Below are 20069 nucleotides of genomic sequence, written 5' to 3'. Positions count from 1 at the left end.
GATAACATCTTTAATCATCATGGACACATACACAGCTCTGAGATGAGGGGACGAAAAACCAACAATACCAAATGCTGGTGAAGGTGTGGAACAACTGCAACTCTCCTGCACTGCTAGTGTGAAGGCAAGGGAGACAGCCGCTGTGGGAAACACCGTGAAGTTTCTTATAAAGTTAAACCCACATTTACCGAATGACCCAGCAATTCCACTTCTAGAAACTTAACCAAGAGAAATAAAGACCTCTGTTCACACAGAAATCTGCTGATGAATGTTCACAGCAGCATTATCCGTAATCACAAAAAAAACTGGAAATAACTCAAATGGGAATATTACCCAGTAATAAAAAGGAACAAAGTACTAACACAGTATACGGAACACCACAGATGAATCTCAAATTCATTATGCTGAGTGAAAAAGGCTACACACATATGATTCCATTTATGTGACGTTCTGGGGAAAAGAGAGAATTACAGAGACGGATCAATGGCTGCCAGGTCGGGCAGGAAGGGAAAGACCAGGAGCGTATCTGGGCAGGTGAGGTTACTGCTCTGCAGTTCCGTTACTGTAGTGTTTACACGACTCTGTATGTCTGTCAAAGTATCCTAAAAAGGGTAAACTTTATTGTAAACAAATCATATCTCAATACAGACTTAAAAAAAAAAAAAAGAGAGAAGCCTTGAGACCGGCTGGGACCCTTTGCTGCAGTGCTGGCACCTCGACAAACATCCCCTCCAGCAGCAAAATACAAAGAAAGCAGAAGGGACTAAAAATAACCGCATGCATGCCCAGCTGGGGCAAATTACGAACAAGGTACAAAAAGACCAAAATCCCAACGTCACTTCTGAGAAACCAGGAGCAAAAGCAGGGTACCAGGAACAAAAAGCAGGGTACTGCGCATGCCCCCTGCACACAGACCCACCAAGGGGCTGGGCAGACCAGCGAAGCTACCCCTCTGGCCTGACCCCTGGACCCATTCCTACCCTCACCCCAGATGAGGAACCCACTCACCTCCCCCCTTAGGGAATGAAAAGGGAAACTGTTAACGTGCTTTAGCTCCCTTGTGCTGTAGCACTAGTCCCAGTAAAGCCTTGCTTGAATTTCTTACCTGGCCTCTTATCAGCTTCTATTGATGAAGGAGTCCAAGCACCCCATAGCTTAAGGCGAAGTTTAAAAAAATTTTTTTAAGATGGCAACATAAAAATCCTAAAAGACGGGCACACCCTGGTTGTCTCAAGCAAGTTAAGTAGATTTGAATAAAGTTTGGGTCTTGTTTTGTTTTGTCTTTTTAAAGTATGTCAAAGCTTCTATACTACAGGAGTTTGAAGGCTTGGTTTCTGCCCAATTCTGCCAATCAGGTGATACATAATTGTAAGAGAATATTTATTTCACTTTCTTCTTCTGCTTCTAAGTTCCTTATTTTTAAAAATGAGAAAAGGCATTCCTAACCTCAAGGTAGCTTTAGTTGGCTGATCCTATACATATTCCATCCATGATATATGGAATATGTATACGATCAGCCAACTAAATACAGATATATTATTACAGCAAATTCAGTCAGAGTTAAGATTGAAATTTAAGGAAAAAACCCCCAGTCATTACAAATGCTAACAGGGAAGCAGACAATAAATTATCTGGAAAGGAATTAAGAAAGTAAGTAATACGAATCACAAGTACCAAAAAAAACTAGCATGTTTGCTAATGGGAATATATTGGGCCTTTTATAAATAGTAACTTTCTTTGGGGATGGGCACAAAGATGTCCTTCTGTAAGACAATTTGAATTTGAATTTGTGGATTAATAAATGCAATTTAATTATTTTGCAAACAAAACACTTACCAAGTGGCCACCAAGTGTCAGCACTAAGTGCTTTACATATTATTAACTAATATCCGCAAGAACCAAAAGACGGCACCAAATGTACTTAGGGAAGTAATTTCCCTACAGTCACAGGTTTTATGGAAAAGCTTCAGCAAGTCCCAGTATAACTGATGAAGGAAAAGCATTTATATCAGTCATGCCGAATTTGAAACCATTCCTGAAGAACCCCCGTAAAGATCGTTTGCGTTCCATTACCTAAACGATGTGCCCTTATCCTTATTCAAGAAGCTATCGTTCTGATTTAATAAATGAGGAACTAAAGTCTCTACTCACGTGGCTATTAGAGAACAAGAGTTCGGTATTTAACAGCTTTTCTTCATGTTCTCATACACGAATCACCGGTAAGAGCCACAGCACAGGTGCTGAACGTGCCTCGGGGACAATGCCTGTGCGTGCGTGCGTGTGTGTGCCAGCGCGTCCCCAAGGAACGGCAGTCCTAAACACATGCTTCAGGCCCGGGAAGGCAGGGTGCCCTCGGCCCGGGCCTCAGGGCTTACACGGTCTTGCTTTCTTTGGCCCTCCTGCCGCTTCATCCCTCCCCACAGGACAAGGGTTCCGAGGACCCTTCAAGAACATTCCAGGATACCATAGTGCCGAGATTCCCTATCCAAACAGCTCCAAAGCTGCTTCCAGGGTCCGTCTAGCTGAGAGAAGACCCTGCCACCAGTATATATGCTGCTAGGCTGGGAAAGGGCCAAGAGGGGCTGCTGGGGGTGGGGGGCAGGGGTGATGGGGGGCATGTAAACTGCACTATTCCCGTCCCCATCATCACACGCACCCGGGTCGTCAAGGGGGTGGGACAGAGCCCGCCGCGCCTCCACTTTCCGGAAAAGAAGTCAATGAAATCTCAGGTGCTTAAAGACGGCTGGCTCCCCAAGAGTAAGCCAGAGATGCCCTGCCAACAGCAGCCCAACGCCAGCTAAGGGGAGATGCAGACAAACGCCAAGCCAGGCGCACTGGCGGATGGAGATGAAGCCCTGGGCGGGCTAGAGGAGCACGCGGGCCAAGGCTGAGCCCTTCCCCGCAGCGGATCCCCGCTCTACTGTGGGGGAGGCGTGCGCGGGCGGACGGGCAGGGTCGCTAAGAAACGGGTCCGGACGTCGCCCGCAGTGCGGGGAAACGGCAGCGCAGCATCAGCGGGCGGCTGGCTGGCGCGGGTCGAGGGCCCGACCATCAGCTGATTCTGGGGAGCCAGTCAAGCGCCCGCGGGGGCAAAGGGCGGGGCCGCCCCAACGTCCCGGCCGCGGCCGACGTCAGTGCCGCCTGCCGCTTGCCGCTTGCCGCAGGATCGCTGGGGCGCAGCTCGCGGGCAGCTCTCCGCGGGAGCCACCGAGACCTCTGCGCTGCTCCGCGAACATGGCCGACTCGGAGAACCAGGGCCCCGCGGAGCCGAGCCAGGCGGCAGCGGCAGCGGCAGAGGCGGCGGCGGAGGAGGTAATGGCGGAAGGCGGTGCGCAGGGGGGAGATTCTGACAGCACGTCCGGCGACTCCGACGGCGCGGTCGGTCAGACGGCTGAGGAGCCCCAGACGCCTGCAGAGAATGCACCGAAGCCTAGAAATGACTTTATCGAGAGCCTGCCTAACTCGGTGAAATGCCGAGTCCTGGCCCTCAAAAAGCTGCAGAAGCGGTGCGATAAGATAGAAGCCAAATTTGATAAGGAATTCCAGGCTCTGGAGAAGAAGTATAACGACATCTATAAGCCCTTACTCGCTAAGATCCAGGAGCTCACCGGTGAGATGGAAGGGTGTGCATGGACCTTAGAGGGTGACGACGAGGAGGAAGAGGATGAAGAGTACGAGGAGGAGGAGGGAGAGGAGGAGGAGGAGGAAGAGGGAGAGCCTGTGGCGGAGGCGGCGGCCGCTGCCGCCAAAGATGAGGGTCCCCACTCTGCAGTGTCTGACGACGCCCAGAAATAAGCGGGGGCAGAGATTGCAGAGGAGAATGACGACGCAGATTAAAAACCCCGATTTTTTTTTTTTTCTTTTTACACATCAGTGGACTTGAAAAGGCTCAGGTTTTGGACCAAAGTACAATGTGAATCAATTCTGACATTCCTAGAATCATATTAAATCGACGCAATCAGATTCTGGCCAGCCCATTTCAAATCTGAACACCAATATACGAAAAGGTGTTGCAAACGAGTTAAATTTAAAATGGTTTTTTCATGATCTCTTCTGTGAGGACTGGAGTTGAGACTTCCTAAGCGTGTCAAGTAGATGTGAAGTAAAGAACGTCACTTTGAAACCCTCTGATCACACTGGCATCACACTACGCACAGAACACCCAAGCCGAGACTGAACATGTACTCAATGCCTAATTCTTCCATTTCTTTAGTCCTGCATTTTTCCAGCGCAGAAGCAGCAGAACCCAAGAAAAATCTCATCTTTAAGACTTTGTTTTCGTAACCCAGACATCAAATTTACACTTCAGAGAAGCGTGATGGGCCGGAGGAAGCCCGTGCCGGAGATCATAACAGTACTGTTAATGAGGCCCAGAAAACTGCCACTTCAAATTCTAAAGACTGTTCTGAATACTTGGTTCTGAGAAGGAGGGTGTATAATCTGTACACTATTGTCAACATATGTGTTCATTATTTACAGTCTCGTGTTTATGTGTTTTCTTGGTAGTGTCCATTTACAAAGGTGTTAAAAAAAAACACCAATGTTTAAGTATTGATCCCTTTATCTAGCATTTTAGAAATATTAATTTACTTGAAAAGGTGTAGAATCTAGTAAATTCTGTAAAGCATGTGTATCCAATGTTATGTTGGATCCTTGTGATGTCTTTTTGTCTTGTAGCTTTTAGAATGTAGCTGTGAAAATGATCAGAACTCTTCACGGAAGCTGATGTGTGGAAAAAATATATACTTGAAGAACCAATCCAACTGTGTGTCCCCACCCCCAGCTCAGAAGTAGAAAGGGTTTAAGTTTGCTTGTGTTAGCTGTGCCTTCATTATTTTGCTATGTAAATGTGACATATGAAATATAAAATGGTGCATAATCCAATTTTTCTGCTTGAGAACAGACTGTCATACAGTAAAGGATTTTTAGGAGGACACATTTAATGTAAAGACTCTTAGCTTCTTTGTGGGTTTTGAATTGTGTGATCTATAAAGAAATTTAAGCATAACGTTGTTTACCACTGTGGTGTTAATAAAACAGTATTTTCAAAGAACAAAAGGACTCATACCCTGACTGGAATCAAATCCCACTCTGCCTCCTGTTAGCAATGAATCTTGGGCAATTACATTAATCTGTATTCAGTTTCTCCTCATCTATAAAAGGGGATAGTAACAGTCCCTTCCTCACAGGTTATTATGAAGAACAAACTAGTTAATTGACATAAATCCCACAGACCAGTGTATGACCCTAAGGGCTCAAGATATTTTAGCTGTTATTATTATGGTTATTATTATATGAAAGATAAAGATGATTTGAAATTCAATCCTCCTAAATTACGAAAGAAGAAAAAATACATATTATATTCCTAAGTTCATGATATTACTGTTAAAGAAGTGGCCTTTAATTCATAAACACAGGTAGTTCAATAAACTGTGTTGTTTTGTTTTCCTCAATATAAAAATCAGGTTTTGATTTCTTCCCAGAAAGACAAAAGACTTTAATGTGACATTATGCATATATTAAAAAGTCTATTTCAACTTTATATTTGGGCATTCTAAATGAAGTATAAAATTGAAGACCCCCCCAAAATTTTAAACACAGACGTGTTTTCTTCCATTTCCCTTAAGGGTTAAAATTAGTCAGAAGCAAAATTAGACTGCTTTACCTTAGGGAATGGAAGGAAGCTCTGACCTGTTGCTAATGGCAATAGTTGAGTGAAACCTTAATGTATTATTAATCTTCCTTAGGGCCAGGACAACAAAAAGAGAAAATCAAAATAATGTATTACATAAGTCAATGATTATCTTAATCATGATTATCTGAAATAGAAGGGAAAAAATCTTTAAAAATTCAATATTCATTTCTTATCCCTAGGAGTAAGAGACTGTCATTTAATATTTTTCTAGATCCCACAAAAAAGCAAAACTGAATGAAACAAATAAGGTGTATAGTTAGTGGGGGGGGAATTTATTTTCAGGCACGTGATTACACATAGAAAACCCAAGAGAATCAACTGAAAGCTATCACATTCACAAATTTGAGGAACAGACCAAACATATAAATATATAAAAACCAATAACTATTTCTAGGCACTACTAATGATAAAAATATATGCAAAGGGCTCTCTTTCACAGTAGAAATAAGAAACCAAAATATTTATAAAAACCTCTAATAAAAATGTACATAACCAAAGAAAAAAAAACCAGTATCACAAAGAAATGTAAAAGAGGCCTTTGGAAGGTGAGATTGAGTATCACAAAAGTGTCAATTCTTCCCAAATTAACTTTTAATTTATTACACTTCAAATCAAAACCCAAACTGGATCTGGAACCATATAATTACCCTAATCTTCACCTGTAAGAATAGGAAAACAATTAAGATTTTTACCTTAGACCAGACACAAAAAAATTTTTTTAATTGAAGAAAATATATTATTAAGTATCAGTTACTAGACAGGGAAAGGTTAAATTTAGAATGATTTAAGACCAAAAGAAATAATCGACAGGCACGACAACACAAAAATTAAGAAGTTTTAGAGATTTAAACAGACTCCACATTTTTAAAAGTAAATAGCAAACTGGGAATAAAATCTGCAATAAATACAGATGGCAAAGGGTTAATAGTCTTAATATAATAAAGAGTTGATACAAATGATATGAAAATCATATCATCTTAATAGAGAAATACGTAAAGGACATCAGCGGACGACTTTAAAAAAGGGAAATACTGCAACCCTGTTTGGGGCAGCAAGACACGTCCTGAAAGGGCAATACTAAGTGGACCAGGCCTCCAGCAAGGTCTGGAGGATATGCATGCCGAGCTGTGTGCTCTGGCCAGCAATCTTTCTTTCCCTTATGGTAAGACTTTAGCTGTGGGATTTTCTAGCTACCAGTCATACCACTGTTGGTTACTTTTCTCAGGATAAGGCACATATATAATGCCCTTCATAATGTCAAACAATTTCCACCATTTTCCTAACTGGGTTGATCTTTCCCCTCTGTTTCCTGCATTGCTTATTTGATAGTTCCTCAGGCAGACATAAATCTTGTGTGTTAACATGTAGCAGGATACCCTCCCTTGAAGGCAGGTCAAACACTCTTACTCATAAACCGTTTTTCATCCATTATAGGCCCAAATTAGTAAGCAGTGCACAACGTAACTGGCAGAAAGAAAGGCAACTGTGTATTACACATTCAACTCAGTCTCTAAGAGCATTATGCAGAAGACTGCAGCATGCCCACGCTCCCTGCCCAAGCACGTCACAGCAGCTCTCCGAGAGTTTACAATTAAGCGTACACAGACACATTTGCATGTGCACACACACAGACACAAACACGTTTTTTTTATTGGGGTGGACTTCACAAAACATAGCCATTTTAAATGAACAATTCAGTGGCATTTAATACACTAATAATGTTGGGCAATGACCACTTCTATCTCATTCACTTTTTTCAAACAAAAATATTTTAGAGGTAAACATCAGTAAAAAGGATCAGTGCTGGGCAGAATATGTAAAGTAGCCTATGCATGGAAGACATACAAATGTTACAAGTGAGGTCAAGTTTCTTACTAAATTAGATTAGATTAAAAAAAAAAAGAACACTCAGTATTTGTAAGGATTCGATGAAATGGGTACTTCTCATACACTGATGATAATGTATAAGCTGGTATAATTCATTAGCAAAATCAATTTAGTAAAAATATCAACAAATTCAAAATGATATACACTAATTCAATTTCACCCTTGGGACCTTACCATTAAAAAGAAATTTTAAAAACAAACAAAGCTTTATACATAAGATGACTGATACAGTGTTATTAAAAATGGAGGGGGAAGAGAAAGAAAAAAAGGGAAAGAAAAAAAAAAAAAGAACACAGAAACAAGCCAGATACCCAAAAGGGAAGGAACAGAAAATACACATTTACACAGCAGGCTGTGCAGCCATTATTAAGGGTGTCCATGAGGGCTTTATAATAACATTATAGATATAAACATCATCTCAACGTAAGTTTAAAAATTCAGACATACACTTTTATACGTACATTGTATGTCTTTAACTATGCCAACTTTGTTTTTAAAAAATTGCATAGTCTGCCTGAAACGAAAACGGCAAACTCTTTGAAGTCATTTATCTTCTAGGGATGAGGGGACATGGGGACTCTGGAGCCCTGGTCTTGGCCCTCTAAGTGGCAGTGTACTGAGAGCACAAGCCCTCAGTCAAACAGAATGGCTCTGAATCCTGGCTCTGGTGTCTGAACACTGGACTTCTGCCTGTGTAACCTTGAACAAGTGACTTATGTCTCTCTCTGCCTCAGTTTCTTCAACTGTAAAGTGGGGAGGACTGCATGTGAAGGACTCAGAATAATGCCTGACACAAGGGAAGCACTCGAGAAATGTTACTGGCATTTAAATTATCTGCTATTCCTATAACAGCCCAGTGCGAGTACCATGCAGATCTTAACGATTACACCTCTCACAGACTATCTCAAGAGATCAAGGTGGGAGGAAGACACAAGAGGGAGGAGATATGGGAACGTATGTATATGTATAGCTGATTCACTTTGCTATAAAGCAAAGTGCTTTAACACACCATTGTAAAGCAGTTATACTCCAATAAAGATGTTAAAAAAAAAAGAGAGAGATCAAGTGAAGTCTTTCATTAGTCCTAACTTCAGTAGATCTTAAGGAGCTAGAAGTATTTGTCATGTGTGGGTTTTATTCTCAGGTTCTCTCTATGGAATCTAGGTGCCCTTTGGAGCACTTACCTTAAGCCTGGCATTTCCTTTTCACTATTCCCTCTCCCCACCCCTTTTTTAACATGGAAGAAATGGGGGAAGATATTTGTTGCATTTAATTTGATTAAATTGAGTTAAACTGGGGGAAATCTAGAATGATATGCGGGGTTTTTTATTAATGGTAGTAACACCATGCCACAGAGTGTGAGAAATACTTAACCACAAATAGTCATGTAATGCAGTATTATTCAGATGTGACTGCCAGTGGTTCGAAGATTTAGCTAAGATGTGGCCACCAGAAATCACCCACGGATGTTCTTTTACCTGGATGCTTATAATTCAATTGTCTGTCTGCAGCTCTTGTCCAAGGAAAGAAAGCAATTTTAAGTCCAAATGGAATGTAATAAATTATGGATAAAGAATTGGTACCCTTCTGACATTTCCCTCCAGGGCAGTGGTGCCAGCAAATATCTTACTGTTAACAGAAACAGCGTCAATGCCAGCAGTACCTGTATACACAACACTCAAGTTAAAAATCCAGCAGGTGTTATTCTTTTGATTCTTTCATTTAATTTTCTTAGACTAATCTATGAGATACCCAAAAAGGACCCCCAGTGATGCGGTTATGGCATGTAACAGTCAAAAGGAAATAACAGCTGCAATGATTAATCTTTTACCGTCGTATACAAGCTTTCTTACCGGGATCTCAACATGCTTTAATGTTAAGATTTCTGCTTTTTGCAACATTAAAGATAAAGGAAAAAACATCTGCTTGTCTTCTTCTGGCTCTCCCTAACTCTGACAGCAATACGATGTAACGAGGCAGTAACCACACTGGGTTCTCAGAAGCCTTCCCAACAGGTAACTGTGTCAGCAAGGGGGGCTGCTCCTGTCACCGAGTACAGAGTCATGGACAACAGTGCCTAAAGCAGCGGGTGAGCTCACCACCGTGTGTTCGGTGAGTGCTAGCAACCCAGAAAAGCCGAAACCCAAACTTGCACCTCACACAGAAGCCATTCCGTGTTTAAATTTCAAGCACCGCGTACTGGCAATAAAAATAAGAATCCCCCTCTGCCTGGCAATATTTAAAACGACAGCACGTTTTATTGCACAAAGATTTGAAAACTTTTTTAGAAAGAGAGAAGCTATTTTTTAGAAAGTCATGGTAACAGAACAATGGAGTTTTGTAATACGAGTAAAAGAATAACATAAGTTCCCTTATTACTCCCTTGAAATTATGTACTGTCTTTCTTTTAAGGAACCTGCATGTCATCAGAACATCCTTATGGAAAATGTTTTGTAGAAGCAGCCCTGAGGTCAATTAGGGGCAAATAACTGCAAAGACAGAGAACAGGAACCCACATGGGCTGTAAACAAAAGCACGCTCTCCACACCGATTCTGAGGACCCCTCATGGGATCAGCAATGTCCAGGAGTGCATGTGTGTCACTGTATGGTCGGGACGTTCAAGATGGCTGTTCTCTTGCTCTCTGTCCATCCCCTGCTCTACCTGTGCCTGCTTCACCTACACCTACTCACATGACTGACCTTCCTACATACTTGCCCCAGGTCCTAGCTAATGACCGTTCTCATGTGAGATCAGAACACCTCCGTGAAGATAGCTTATCAAAGGGGTGTTGAGGGGCATGCCCCTCTACTGGTTTCCCTGATAACTGACAGCCAACCTGACGTTAATTCCCCCATAACTGGTAACCTCCCCCATCCCCCCGGTAGCAAAGACTGCCACCACCTCCTGCCTGACCTCGGACGCACACAGTGGGGTGTCGCTCCAAAACCTTGCTTCAGACATGTAAGATCTCCCATCCAGTAAACCACTGATGTCTCTGTTGCTGACTCCGGGCTCTTTCTTCGGTCTTAAGGCTGGGCAAGTACAGAGCTCGTAGGACTGTGGGGTGCAGCCCAAGAGTCAGCAACAGATATAAATAATGGGGAAGGAAAAAAAGAAGACGAAGAAAGAAAGTGTGCCACGGACCCACATCTATCATGCAACTCCTTTGCTCACGAACTTTACAGATGAGCACCTTTCCCTTTTTATCATGTCCTCATCTCTACTTTCTAGTATCCAAATCTTAGGAGTCCTCCCAACAGCTCTAATCCCATATCCATCCTCCCAGACGCATCTGTCCACGTGGATTTCTCTGAACCCCTTCCGATCCAATTAATCAATTTTGTCTTCATATTTCATTTACGGTTACATATGAGAACAGCTTATCACCCTAAAGAAACTGTGGTCTACTTCAGTGCTCCTGCACAAACTGTCTCTCAACTATTAAGTGAATTCAATTGCTGATTCAAAGAAACACCTGAATAAGGAGAGACAGTGAGAGTGAGAGAGAGAGAGAGAAGCAGAGAGACAGAAAGAGAAAAACTCAGACCCGGAAAGAGACAGAGAGCAAAAAAGGCAGAGACAAAAAGTACTCCAAGCGCAATAATTTTACAAAGATATGAAAAAGAAAAGTCCCAACAACTGCCTCTTCTGCAGACTACATCACACGTCACCTATGCCCACACGACACCACTCTTTTCCCCACACGGTGTATCCAACACACAGCACATTAGGATGACCCACCAGAATGTGAAGAAATTCTGAATATGCCCTTCCTCAGGCCGCTTGCCCAGCCCACTGTTAGCTCCTAACAAACGATGCACACACTGTCGTGTCTGAAATCTGACGCAAAACCTCAGACATCCTTTGAAAGACTAAAAGCTATAGATGTATCTACATACATATATACATACATATGTAATACAGCAATCATCAAAACCAGGAGGGAAGAGAAATCACCTGGACCCACAAAGCCACTTTATGATCGGCCATAAATCCCCCAATTCTAAAAACAGTATCAAGGACTTCCCTGGTGGTGCAGTGGCTGAGACTCCGCGCTCCCAAGGCAGGGGGCCCGGGTTCGATCCCCGGTCAGGGAACTAGATCCCACATGCGGCAACTAAGAGTTCACAAGCCGCAACTCAAGATCCCGCATGCCTCAACTAAAGATCCCACATGCTGCAACGAAGATCCCAGGTGCCATGACAAAGACCCATTGCAGCCAAATAAATAAATAAATATTTAAAAATTAAAAATAAGTAAAATAAAAAATAAAAACATTATCAGACTCTATGGAATAATGAGACTGTTCTTATTAAACAAATCATTTGCTGTTAACAAAAATACCAACGTTATGTAAATAAAGAAAGGACAGTGCTTTCAGCTCCAAAAGATTCCTATCAAGTTAGAGTTTCGATTGAAACACCTACTTGAGACAAGACTAGCCTCTGTATTAGATTCCCAGAGTCAACATAATTTCATCATCTGAAGCCATTTTGTTGGGTACCTAGCAACCTCTGGATTATTTTACTTAATTCTGTTATTATAGCTCACACTTTCCCCAAAGCTGAGGCTTCCTGGATAGTCTGGAAGGTTTACATGACAAAAAAAGATTACTGAATGTTACATTAGACCACTTTGGCTTCTAGCTATCTTTAAAAATGTAAAAGGATGGAAGAAGAGGCCTGTCAGTTTTTCTATCATTCCTGCTTTCCAAAGGGAAAACTTATGGGAGGAAGCCAACATACATCACTTGGATAGAGTGAATTTCATAGGATCTCTGTTTGCATCTTTGCAACTATTTACAGTAAGAAGCCAACTAACACCCAGAGTGAATTAGCTTTAATTTCCCAACATGCTTAAAACAGCATACAACTTCTCTTCATCTGTAACTTTTTCCATAGCTTCAGTGAACCCTTGCTTCCAGAAGGCTTCCCTCGCTCACAACCCTCCCAAGTGGAGACTGCTACTCCCTCATCTTTCCTCACCCCTAACACTTCTTTAAGCCAATAAGTTTTGTCTCTAGCTAATGTGCTAACAGTCCCTAAATCCTCATCTCAAGAGTCTACTTTCTATTCTAATACATACAACTCATCTAAGAACAGACATTTTCCCTGTCCTCGTTTTTTATTTATTTCACCACTTTTTTCCTTGTGTAGGCAACCTCAAATTCACTGGTGATTAAGACGGGCGTAAGTAAACAAATAAACTACTGATATAAGACTTCTCTTCTAATACAACAAACTAGTGAATATAACAAAAAAGAAGCAGACTCACAGACACAGAGAACAAACTATGGTTACCTGTCGCGGGGAGGGGCAACATAGGGGGTGGGGAGTGGGAGGTATAAACTACCTGGTGTAAGATAGGTTCAAGGGTGTACTGTACAATATGGGAATACAGCCAATACTTTGTAATAATTGTAAATGGAAAGTAACCTTTAAAGCCTGTATCAAAATTTTAAATGCAAAAAAGAAAAAGAAAACATCCTACTTAAAAAAAAACCTATGAATTCATTTTAAAAAAAGACCTCTCTTGATGATAGACATAAATTTTCAGCTCTAAACAAAATCACCTAGGTATCACACAGACATGTCAAAATCAACATATACAAAATAGAACTCTTTCCCCTCCACCCTGCGCTACAGATTCTGTTTCCTGTTGGTCAGCTCTCCAAATTAGAAGCCTCAGAGTTGTTATCAATACGTGCCTCTCGGGACTTCCCCTGGTGGCGCAATGGTTAAGAATCTGCCTGCCAATGCAGGGGACATGGGTGTTCGAGCCCTGGTCCGGGAAGATCCCACATGCCGCGGAGCAGCTAAGCATGTGCGCCACAACTACTGAGCCTGTGCTTCTAGAGCCCACGAGCCACAACTACGGAGCCCGTGCGCCTAGAGCCCGTGCTCCATGACAAGAGAAGCCACCACAGTGAGAAGACCGCTCGGCAACAAAGAGTAGCCCCTGCTCGTTGCAACTAGAGAAAGCCCGTGCGCAGCAACGAAGACCCAACGCAGCCATAAATAAATAAATAAATAGATTAAAAAAGAAAACCATTACATGCCTCTCTAGTACCATCTGTATATAATGAGACACGAGCTCCTGCTGATTACATAAACACACAGCCGGCTCCGTATCCCTGCTACCTTCACTTTGGCCCTTACCACCCCGCCCTTGAGCTACCTCAACAGCCTCCTAATGGGCCTCTCCACACGTGGCTGACTTCCATATGGCCACCAGTCATCACTCAAACAGAGGTCAGCCATGTCCCACTGCAAACCCGTTCAAGGTCTTGACAAGCACCACCCCAATACTACTGCACCCACCCTCCATCCACACCCTAACCCCCGCCCCACAAATACTCATCATTCTCTGGCATGTGTTAAATTTGAGAGTCTGACTCATATTATTCACTGTGTCTAAAATGTTTTCCCTCTTCAGTGTTTGGTCAAAGTGTTATGGCCTCTCCCCCTGGTCCCCTGGCACTTGGCCTATCACTTTCCTATCACATGCACCATAATCTACTGCAACCATTCATTACACTGCCCCTTCCCAGCTAGTCTTGAGGATAAAAGTTACTTATTTCCTATACCCAGCAACATGCCTGGCATACACAGCAGACACTCAGTGCTTGTAAACTGAATTAATTAATATGCAGATGGCCAACAACCTCACTCATAATTTAATTCAAAAGCAAACAAAATTGAATTTTTTTCTCCTCCAAAGGGATAACACAGAGAAAACTACCCTGAAAAATCAGATATACTTGAATTAATTTTCATGAGGCAGAAAGAATTTAATTTAAAACCTGTATTACAAATTCTTCAGCAACAAAACCCCAATAATAGTAAGCATCTTTACAGCATTCGCTTATTCAACACATTTTTTGGAGCATTTTTATGCCAGTCACTCTGCTGGATACTGGAAACTTTGTGCTAAATGCTGGGAGTTCATTCATTCCAAAATGTTCTCCTATCAATTATCTCACTTTGGTCTCACAACCATTCCATGAGGGAGGCAGGACAGTTATTATAACCCCATTTGACAGATGAGAAACTGAGATCAGAGAGCTTACGTGATCTGCTCAGGGTCAAAGCCAGTAAGACAGAGATGGAGAACTACAACAGTTATCTCCTGAACCCAGGTTTGCTGCTTCCTCTACTGTTAAACCCCTAAAGTTGCCTTAGCACCTTTACTCCCTCTAAAGAAGGGATGAAAATTTAACTTCAGTCTTGGTCTTAAAAGGAAAAGTGCAGAGAAATGAAGTAATGTGTGCACGGTCCAGGGTCAGGACTAACCTGTTCTCCTTGCACACAGCCACTCTGTCTCCCCCAGGTATCAGCTTCTTCTGTTCAACCACACCATAGCTTTCTCGACAAATCTATATTTAAGGGGGAAGAAAGAAACATTTCAATTTTGTAGACCACTTATCTTTCTAGACCCCAATGACTGAGAGAAGCTTTAGGAACAAATGTAGCTTAATGACTACTTATTACCACAGAACATTCTCAGGGGGAGAAAGGGAACCTGAGTCAGAGAGCACTGGCACCTTAAAAAGATATCTTTTTTTTTTCTTCATTACTGTTTTTTTTTTTAACATCTTTATTGGAGTATAATTGCTTTACAATGTTGTGTTAGTTCCTGCTGTATAACAAAGTGAATCAGCTATACATATACCTATATCCCCATATCTCTTCCCTCTTGTGTCTCCCTCCCTCCCACCCTCCCTATCCCACCCCTCTAGCTGGTCACAAAGCACTGAGCTGATCTCCCTGTGCTATGCAGCTGCTTCCCACTAGCTATTGATTTTACATTTGGTAGTGTATATATGCCAAGACATGGAGTTGCCAATAAATGCAATCAAAGAGAAAATGATATGAACTCCAGAGAAGAAATTATATGCATAGGAGTAAAGAGGAATAATGCTTCAGTAATTATCTTAATTGTATAGATTAATCATTCATTCATTTATTCAACACATTTACTGAACTCCTGTAACATTCAAGACACTCTACCATATGACCCACCAATTCTACTCCTGAGTATATATCTGAAAAAAACAAAAACATTCCAAAAAATACATGCACCCCAATGTTTACAGCAACATTATTTACAATAGCCAAGATATGGAAGCAACCTAAGTGTCCATCAGCAGATGAATGGGTAAATAAGATGTGGCACATGTACACAATGGAATACTACTCAGCCATGAAAAAGAAGGAAATTGTGCCATTTGCAGCAACACAGATGAACTTGGAGGGTTTTATGCTAAGTGAAATAAGTCAGACTGAGAAAGACAAATACTGTACGATGTCACTTGTACATAGAATCTAAAAAACACAACAAACTAGTAAACATAACAAAAGAGAAGCAGACTCACAGATTTAGAGAACAAACCAGTGGTTACCAGTGGGGAGAGGGAAGAGGGTAGGGACAGTATAGCAGTAGGGGACTAAGGCGTACAAGCTATTAGGTATAAAATAAGCTACAAAGACATACTGTACAACATGAGGAATATAGCAAATATTTTATAATAACTATAAATGGAGTATAACCTTTAAAAATTGTGAATCACTATATTGTACACCTGTAACTGATATAATATTGTACAGCAACTATACTTTGATTTTAAAAAAGACATTAAAGGGACTTCCCTGGTGGCGCAGTGGTTAAGAATCCGCCTGCCAATGCAGGGAACACAGGTTCGAGCCCGGACAGCCCTGGTCCGGGAAGGTCCCACATGCTGCAGAGCAGCTAAGCCCGTGTGCCACAACTACTGAGCCCATGTGCCTAAAGCCTGTGCTCCGCAACAAGAGAAGCCACCGCAGTGAGAAGCCTGCACACCGCAACGAAGAGTAGCCCCCGCTCGCTGCAGCTAGAGAAAGCCTGCACACGGCAACAAAGACCCAATGCAGCCAATAAATAAATAAAATTTAAAAAATAAAAACAAAAAAGACACTATGACTAAAATAATTTGGTTCAGAGAAGTCTCTGAATTTGTTCTTTCATTTGGAGAAAAATTAATGTTAATTGTGACTTGTAAGCATGATGAAAGAGACAGCTACAAACATGAGTAAACTGTGGAAATCCTTACCGTGAAGTTGAGGCAGAAAGTCTCCTCAATATCTTCCCCAGGGTAATCTAAAAGTTCTTGAAGACTCCTAATCACAGATTGACAGAGAAAGGAAATGAGGCAAATCAGACATGGCAATAGTGTTTCTCTCTCAGTCACATGCCCACCAGACTGTTTGCAAGGAAACGCTATAAAAGAAGATTCTAGAATGAACATAAATCCAGACTGACAGAAAATCATGTTAACTGTATCTTGAAAAGAAATATGGCAGTTGACTTGTAAGACACTCATTAATCATTCTCTGTTCCTACTGACATATCTTACTGAATTTATGAAGAAATTCAGATGGAGTCATATCTGACACATGTGTTAACTCTAGTATTCCTCAGAAATAGATACATGAGGAGATGGTCTTGCAGCGGTCCTACAGACTTGCTTTACCCATACGCATTAGTAGAAAAATCCTCTTACTATAAAAAAAAAAAAAAGCTACAAAGTCACTGTATCCACTTAGGAATCTTAATGGCTTACTTGTTAATGCAAGGGGCTCTGTATGGTAAAGAACTGCCATATTAAAGAACATCAAAACATGTTTCTGCCAACAATGATCATATCGTATACTCTCACAAGAATACGTTCTTATTACTAGACCTCATTCACACTTTCTTCTTTAGTGATCGCGGAGTCTGGCAGTTCCATAAAGAAAGAAAATTGCCCAGAAAGAAAATTCTTAGTGTGGAATTTAAATCTGTTTCCAGTTAACCAGCCAAGATTACTTGAAATGTATCATTCTCAGCCAGGTTGGCAAAGAAAATAGCACGCATTTCTGTCACACTCAGTTACCAAAAAAAGCAACCCAGCCTGGGTCTCCTCTGTCATTTTTTTATATTCCTTCTAAATTTTCTTTTCCTCTCTCTGTGCACCCTCTCCCCACATCCTTGATGATTTCTCTGTATTGGTGTCCTATACTGGTGGTGTGACAGTCTCATTTCCAGAGGGCACCTTAGAGACCACCCTTCCTCTATCTCCATCTCAAAATCAGTATTCTTTCTCCATAAAAAAGGGATGTTCCTTCCTGTTGAAGTCAAAAGAATTGTACTGTTTAGAGAAAGTCACAGATATGGTGTCTTTTTATATACTTTGCCTTATGCTACCTAAAATCAATACAGAGAAACTCAGAATAAAAGGAGTTTTTAAGAGCCAGAAAGAATAATAACATAAAAACATGGCTCCACTACGCTGAAAAACCGTCTGGAGGTTCCTCAAAAGGCTAAACATAGAGTTACCATTTGACCTAGCAATTCCACTCCTAGGTACATACCCAAGAAAAATGAAAACTTACATCAACACAAAAAGTCTGTAAGAATATCCACAGCAGCACTATTAGTAATAGCCAGAAGGTAGGAGAAAGCCAAAAGTCCATCAACTGATGAATGGATAAACAAAATGTGGTATATATCCATATAACAAAATATTAGTTGGCAACAAAAAGAAATAAAATACTGATACAAGTTGCAACTTAGATGAACCTTGAAAATGTGCTGTGTGAATGAAGCCAGTCACAAAAAAACACACATGGGGCTTCCCTGGTGGCGCAGTGGTTGAGAGTCCACCTGCCGATGCAGGGGACACGGGTTCGTGCCCCGGTCCGGGAAGATCCCACGTGCCGCGGAGCGGCTGGGCCCGTGAGCCATGGCCGCTGAGCCTGCGCGTCCGGAGCCTGTGCTCCGCAACGGGGGAGGCCACAACAGTGAGAGGCCCGCGTACCGCAAAAAAAACCAAACAAACAAACAAAAAAAAACACATGGTATGATTCTATTTGTGTGAAATATTCAGAATAGACAATCAATAGAGACAGAAAGTAGCTTAGTGGTTGCCTAGGGCTTGGGGGATGAGGAAGTTGGGGATGTCGACTAAGCAGCACCAGGTTTCTTTTTCAGGTGATGAAAATATTCTAAAATTGATTGTAATAAAGGCTGTACAACTCTGAATATACTAAAAGTCACTGAATTGTATACTTTAGCTGGGTGAATTGTGTGGTATGCGAATTATATCTCAAACTACTTTCTTAAAAAGGCTCTGTGACATAACAGAAAATGCATACATTGGTCTCTGTCCCCAGTTCCTGGCACGGGGCTCCCCAAACCCTAAGTGATGAGAGGATCAGGAGCATCTTTTGTTCTAATGGGGTGATTCTGGGTGGGCTCCTGGGCGGGGGCTGGTCACCAGAAGGACCCAGCCGTGGTCTTCAGCTCCACACCCCCTATTCTCCAGAGAGGGGAGAGGGGCTGGAAATGAAGGTCATAATTGATCACCCGTAAGGAAGCCTCCTTAAAATCCCAATAGTAGGGGCTTCAGGGAGCTTCCAGGTTGGTGAACACATCCACACAGGGGGAGGGTAGTACACCCCAACTCCATGGGGTCAGAAGCTCCTACTACACTCAGGGCCCCTCCAGGCCTCACCCTATGTATCTCTTCAACTGGCTGTTCATCTGTATCCTTTATCGTAAACCTTGAATAAACTGCTAAACCTAAGTGTTTCCCTGAATTCTTCGGGCCGCTCTAGGAAATTCATCGGGCCCAAGGAGGGGTCACGAGAACTTCTGATTTGTAACCAGATCAGACAGAAGTTGTGGGTAACCTGGGCACCTACTGCTTGCGACTGGCACCCGAAGTGGGTGAGAGTAGTCTGGAGGAACCAAGCACTGAGCTTGTGGGATCCAATGCCATCTCTAGGTAGACGGTGTCAGAACTGAGATGAACTGCAGGACACCAGCTGGCGTCGTGGAGGATTACGTGGTGGTAGGGGGAAACCGCCAGACGTTTGGTGACCAGAAGTGCTAGTGAGTGTGGCTGCGGTGTGACAGTCAAGGTGACAGAAAAGAGAAACACAGAAGGACAGGGAGACCTGTAGGTTTTTTCAAAATACAGACTCCCTTTTCAATACTTTCTCCCCTGTACTTATGGACCAGGACAAAGCTCGAAGTCCTAATTCTTTGTTCAGGATAAGAAAAGCAGACAGCTGGGTTCCTGGGCAGCTACGACTTCCCTTTTCCCCTTTCTCCTTCTGCACCTAGAGTGACACAGGCACTGCTTCAAGCCAGTAGCTGTGGAGTCACGTCTTAAGACAAAGCACACACAGCCCAGTCTAATGATAAACTCTTAACTTGTACACATGATGTTGTCAACCTTTGGTCCCGGCGCCAGAGCAGTTCTCCACGCCAGGCTCCCGTCTTCTAGCTCCGTACCTTCCTTCCGTGGGTGATAGCTCCTTCAAGTCTTCCAGGCCAGGCTGCACGTTCAGCAGCTTCTTATAGAGAGCCAACGGGAAGTGCAGGTCCACCACGGTGGAGTTGTAGATGGCGAGTCCGCAGGTTATGCCGATTAAGTGAAACCAGTTGTGCTCTACAAAACACTT

At 42.4% G+C, this 20069-nt stretch overlaps 2 protein-coding genes across 6 annotated transcripts in view; one reads left to right on the top strand and one right to left on the bottom strand.

Annotated features, from left to right (window-relative positions):
- Positions 1–20069, bottom strand: part of HERC3 (HECT and RLD domain containing E3 ubiquitin protein ligase 3) — a 143201-nt gene that overhangs the window by 30574 nt on the left and 92558 nt on the right. For all 5 annotated transcript variants that reach the window (XM_060115054.1, XM_060115087.1, XM_060115077.1 and 2 more), the window contains 3 exons: positions 19900–20066; positions 16673–16739; positions 14877–14959 (listed from right to left, as the gene is read on the bottom strand). In XM_060115054.1, the coding sequence (XP_059971037.1) occupies positions 14877–14959; positions 16673–16739; positions 19900–20066 (317 nt within the window). The remainder of the gene's footprint in view (positions 1–14876; positions 14960–16672; positions 16740–19899; positions 20067–20069) is intronic.
- On the top strand, positions 3112–5058 carry NAP1L5 (nucleosome assembly protein 1 like 5). Its single transcript, XM_060094602.1, has one exon. The coding sequence runs from the start codon at positions 3235–3237 to the stop codon at positions 3793–3795; it is 561 nt and encodes a 186-aa protein (XP_059950585.1). The 5' UTR covers positions 3112–3234; the 3' UTR covers positions 3796–5058.

This window comes from Mesoplodon densirostris, chromosome 1 (genome assembly GCF_025265405.1).
Source record: "Mesoplodon densirostris isolate mMesDen1 chromosome 1, mMesDen1 primary haplotype, whole genome shotgun sequence".
NCBI classification, from domain to species: domain Eukaryota; kingdom Metazoa; phylum Chordata; class Mammalia; order Artiodactyla; family Ziphiidae; genus Mesoplodon; species Mesoplodon densirostris.
The sequence above is the reverse complement of the archived record's forward strand: the minus strand, read 5'-3'. Positions and strand labels throughout refer to the sequence as shown.

Coding starts and splice junctions, on each gene's coding strand:
- NAP1L5 (XM_060094602.1), top strand. CDS start 3,235: ATGGCCGACTCGGAGAACCAGGGCCCCGCGGAGCCGAGCCAGGCGGCA.